Source organism: Danaus plexippus, chromosome 12, assembly GCF_018135715.1.
Source record: "Danaus plexippus chromosome 12, MEX_DaPlex, whole genome shotgun sequence".
In the NCBI taxonomy this organism is placed as follows: Eukaryota; Metazoa; Arthropoda; class Insecta; order Lepidoptera; family Nymphalidae; genus Danaus; species Danaus plexippus.
The window spans coordinates 3,752,637-3,757,993 of NC_083545.1; the positions used below are offsets into that span (position 1 = coordinate 3,752,637).

A 5,357-nucleotide genomic window follows, 5' to 3' on the forward strand; every position below is an offset into this window, starting at 1 on the left:
AATAAAGAACCCGGTATACCCTGTATATCCCGAAAATAGAAAATAGGAAAACTTAAGAAAACAAATAGTTAGAATGGGAACCCACCCAAAGTAATGAAAGGGAAGAATGAGAGAAAGAATAAGTATGTTGCAAGAAAGGCCCTAACAAAAGCGAGAACTAGTATGAAAGAGAAACAGTTAAAACAGACTCCGACCACGTTGGAGGTGATAGACACAAAAAAAAAAAAAAATCCTAACCTAACCCAGTTGCTCGCCACGCTCTGACGCGAACGGTCACGTTTTTACTCGCTCCGCAGTTTAAAATTCGTTCAAAGTGCCAAAATTGTGTTAGAAATACAAATCATATACCAAAGTGTGCGTCTCAGTGCCCCGAATCCATCGGTGAAAGTCGCGTGAAAATCCGTGAAAGTTTGGAAAAGTTATCACGTGAAAACTGAAATTTGCGAGGTTAAAAAATCTTCAAGTGTATGTAACTGTGAAACTAAAGCGGTAACATATAACTTTTTTTTTTAGTTTCATTCGAGTCGTGCTGTCAAGTACTACATCTGTGCAAAGTTTGAGATTTTTCCGGCAAGGGGTTCCGGATAAAACAAGGAGAAAGTTATTTACCACGTGACACGTGGTATTTGATCCAGGCGAGTCCGGGTGGCGTCACTAGTGTCGTTCGATTGGGGGCTCTGTCCCAAGTCTGCCGACACATCGATCATCGTTCTGCGACTTCCTGGCGAAGAGTTGTGACGTAAAGAAGTTTTTGTGCGGATGGTTTTTGAGTGAAGTGAACTTTGGACCCCTGTAACTTGAAAACTAAAGTTGTAACGTAATCTTTTTATAATATCATCTTAAAAAACAATCCATCCCCGACATTTTGATACATTTCCCAACTTCGAGCAAGGCCAGCAGCTATCTTTAGTTTTAATTTTAATTTTAAGTGATTCCGAGGTCAATTACCACGTAACTTTGTCGTCCAAATTTGACAGGTTCCAAGGGTCGGATCCCAACCAAACTAGTTTTAATATCATTTTTTAGTGTCTAGCTTCCTTTTTGTGCAAAAATATTTTTAAATTATTTAATATTTAGAGTAGTCAATTTCACTTTGAAATTACGTCGCAAAACTTTCACCCCTAATAAAAAATAGTTTCCGTGATCCAATTGCTTTGAAATTTGGTGTGTAGTTAGATCCCGTGGGGCTTACACCTCACCCTGATTTTTAATTTATAGATTTCATGTAACTTTTTAAAATACAAAGGGTTGAAAATTCGAGAAAACCGTTAAGGAAAAGTTTTTCCGATTTTCACGGAAAACGGCTTGTAGGATAGGCGGGGATCTCCCGATTACAGTGATACCATTTTTATATGTTTAGGACTTAGGACAACGGAGATATTAGCCATAGCATCTTTTTAGTATTGCGCAATTTAAACGTTTAACCCTTAATTTGATTTTGTTCACTGTGAGAAACATATGAGAAAAAAAATGATTTCGTTATATTTTTACACCAAATTCGTATTTTTTGTGATATTATCATACCGTATATAATATTTTTTAATAGTAAAAAAATAGTCTACGCACCTGGCAACACTTTTACTTGTCATTGTCAAAGCAAAATGTCGGCGCCTCGCGGGTCGTCTATGTTCCGCAAGGTAAATATAAAGATTTTACTTGATTTTCTATTGTTTCAAGTATTTTAATGCTTTCACTAACTTATCTAGACTATTTGTTATATTTTGGTGTGTGAATTATGTGCCTTTATGTGAATCCTCAAGTTTTATGACCCGCCAAAAGCTTATGTTTATTGTGATGAACATTGCCAAATAACCTATAAAGTACCTACAATTTGTTATGTTCATCACGGTGAACGATGCCAAATACCTAATGATAAATTAATCCAAAATAGTTATGTCTTTTTTTTAACATTTTGAAGTTATGGGTTTTATTTTGCTTATTTCGGTATTTTCTGTTGCCAACAGCATACTTTGCATGGACGCACGGCAAAAATATTGGCGCTTGTGCCTATACAGCATGCTCCCTCAGATACCAGTGATAGGTCCGACATGGACAATGAATTGGCAGATCTGCATACTCCAAGTTTAGCTTCATCATCAGCACCATCTTTAGATTCATCTTTAGAGCGAATGCATATTTTAAGCAGTCCTGAACCTGATGCTGAAGATCTTGACACTGGGGACGATCCACCTGAATTTGATTTTACAGAAACATCATTGCAATTGACTCCAGTTCTACGTCAAATTTGCCCAGCTACACCGACTAGAGAACCGAACTACGAGAACATACCTTCCTTATCTTCTATACCATCTCTTCCGTCTGAAGCCCCTTTATCAACTCCTGAAAGTGCTACCAGGAAAACTCGAGCCCAAAGGCACATTACTCCAGTGCTGGCTAAAAGACAAAAGAAAGTTCCGAAATTTGTACTAACCTATAAATGGAAAAAAAGCGTCACCTTCCGTCACCAAGCTACAATTGAAGAAAACCAAGACCATAATATAATGAATGCCTCTTTCCTGCCCACTGCAGATTCCCTAGAATATTTTAATTTATTTTTTTCTTCAGACATTGTGACCGATATTACCGTACAGTCAAATCTATACTCTGTTCAAAAAACTGGCAAATCTATTCAAGTGACAGAAGACGAAATGCGTGATTTTATAGCTATCCATATACTTATGGGTATTGTCTCAATGCCTAGTTACCTAGACTATTGAAGCAGTAGATTCCGGTATGCTCCGATAGCAGATCTAATGAGTTTAAAACGCTATCAACAGATTCGTAGATTTCTACACTTTGCTGATAATAGCTTAGAAGATACTGATAGATGTTACAAAGTAAGACCAATAGCAGAAAAAATAAGAAAAAACTGTTTGCTGCAAGAAAATGAAAACAAATTTAGTATAGATGAGATGATGATTGCTTATAAAGGAAGAAAGGCAGGCAACAGAAAGCAGTACATGAAAGATAAACCCAACAAGTGGGGATTCAAAAATTACGTGCGAGCTGGAGTAAGTGGCATGATTTATGACTTTATCCTATATGGAGGAGAAGATACATTCCGTTTTCATAAATTCACTGAACAAGAAATTTCAATTGGGTTTGGGGCACAAATTGTAATAGCTCTGTGTCAATCTATTCAAAGAAAGCCAGCCACCATATTTTGTGACAATTTTTTTTCATCGCCTGAGTTATTTTATATTTTAAAAGAAAATTATGGCGTATTTGGTTTAGGTACGATTCGTAACAATAGAACCAGGGGAGCTGGATCTATTTTGCCTAGTGAAAAGGCAATGAAAAAGAAAAAGAGAGGAGCTTATTCAAAGGTCGTATGTGACAAAACCAAGCTGGCTCTCGTTCGCTGGAACGACAATAAGCCTGTCACCCTGATAAGTTCATTTGTTGGATGCACACCTGTGCATAAAATAAAGAGATATTGTAAGGTAGAAAAGAGAAAGTTAGATGTTGACTGTCCTCAAATAGTAAGGGAGTACAATAAACATATGGCGGGTGTAGACCTGGGTGATATGTTAGTATCTCTTTATAAAATACCGTTCAAGTCTAGAAGATGGTATCTATACTATTATTATAAAGCTGAAGAGTTTGTTTGTTTGTTTGTTTGTTTGTTTGAACGCGCTAATCTCAGGAACTACTGGTTAGAATTGAATTTTTTTTTTTGTGTTGGATAGACCATTTATCGACGAAGGCTTTAGGCTATATAACATCACGCTGCCACTATTAGGAGCGAAGAAATAATGGAAAATGTGGAAAAAACGGGGTAAATTATTCATTCTTGAGGGCTTTCGTTGCATGCGTTGCGAAAACGATTCAAGATACCAAAAATATATGTATGAAAGAATTATTCCTCTTGAAATGATCTAAAAAAATGTCCACGACAGTATATATCTATCTTTTAAGATTAACACACTAGAACCGTTTTTATAGTAATAAAATTTGGTCGAAATTAATGCATTATTGTATCAACGTAATAATACAAATCTTTATCCAAATAAATGTGTTGTTGATTAAGATTATTTAACTGTGAACAAAATTGTCTTTGACATCACTTAATTTCAATGAATATCTTAGAAGATATTACAATTTTAAAATAACACCGATATAAAGTTCACCCGCGCGCCGCATGAAGTGCAAAACATAGGAGAGGCGTCGTTGCTTGCGAGCGACGCGGAGGGAGCGGGGGGGGTGTAGCTCTACGAGGTACCATGCCGCGCGGCTCAGACGCGCGGTCGGCTCCCTTCTGAACGGTTGTATGCAGCGTTATTTGTTTTTGCGGAATAATATCGTCGTGTAATAATACTTTTTAAATACTATTTCATTTTGTTTTAAGGATAATATTTTGCTTCTAATAATTTCACAATTATCAACATTTTTTTTAATTTTGATGTAGTAAGTAGGTGTCATAGTTTTCTTTATAGTAAATATTTTTTGTTATAAGGATAGTATTGTTTCTAATATTTTAGCAATATTATAACTTTTTTGTTTTGTTGTATATAATACTTGAAAATAGGTGTTATTCACATAAATATTCTTATTAGGTTAGGTTTTAGTTTAAGCATACATTTATCGTTTAACGGTTATTCTTTTGACATATATTTTATCCGATTTACGTAAGTACCAAATACAGGTAAAAATAATTAGGTTCCTAATTATTTACCATACGTTTATTTTTTTCTTGATTACGAGTTACGGTTTGTTTAATTTTTCATATCTTAGGTTCTTTTTTCGTCATTATAATGCCTAGAAAAAGATCTCAGCTTTCTCGGCAGACTGCTACTGCAAAGCGGCTGCGAGTTTTGCGCAGCAATGAAACAGAGGATGAAAATATGCATAGGTTGGCTACTCAACGAGAAATCAGTGAACAAAACCGTGCTAATGAATCGATTATTGAACGGTCGCAGCGTCTAGCCTCACAAAATTTCCGAACTTCGGCAAACCGACAACGGGAATCAAGCGCTGAACGTTCTCAACGTTTAGCTTCACAGAGTTCTCGAACTTTGGCAAACCGACAACGGGAATCAAGCGCTGAACGTTCTCAACGTTTAGCCTCACAGAGTTCTCGAACTTTGGCAAACCGACAACGGGAATCAAGCGCTGAACGTTCTCAACGTTTAGCTTCACAGAGTTCTCGAACTTTGGCAAACCGACAACGGGAATCAAGCGCTGAACGTTCTCAACGTTTAGCCTCACAGAGTTCTCGAACTTTGGCAAACCGACAACGGGAATCAAGCGCTGAACGTTTTCAACGTTTAGCCTCACAGAATTCCCGCACTTTGGCTAACCGCGATCGGGAATCGAGCACTGAAAGATCCCATCGATTAGCACAGCAAAATGCACGA

The 5,357-nt window shown here is 36.8% G+C and overlaps 1 protein-coding gene across 3 annotated transcripts; it reads left to right on the forward strand.

Moving 5' to 3' along the window:
- Positions 1-263: 263 nt before the first annotated feature.
- LOC116774403 (piggyBac transposable element-derived protein 4-like) lies at positions 264-4,412 on the forward strand. 3 transcript variants are annotated; one of them, XM_061522168.1, is made up of 3 exons: positions 264-447; positions 514-1,637; positions 1,965-4,412. In XM_061522168.1, the coding sequence occupies exon 3, from the start codon at positions 2,754-2,756 to the stop codon at positions 3,687-3,689; it is 936 nt and encodes a 311-aa protein (XP_061378152.1). In that variant the 5' UTR covers positions 264-447; positions 514-1,637; positions 1,965-2,753; the 3' UTR covers positions 3,690-4,412. The 3 variants fall into 3 exon arrangements, with proteins under 3 accessions (XP_061378152.1, XP_032523019.2, XP_061378153.1); XM_032667128.2 differs by having other exon boundaries at positions 264-1,637; XM_061522169.1 differs by lacking the exon at positions 264-447 and having other exon boundaries at positions 1,596-1,637; positions 2,209-4,412.
- The last annotated feature ends 945 nt before the right edge of the window (positions 4,413-5,357 follow it).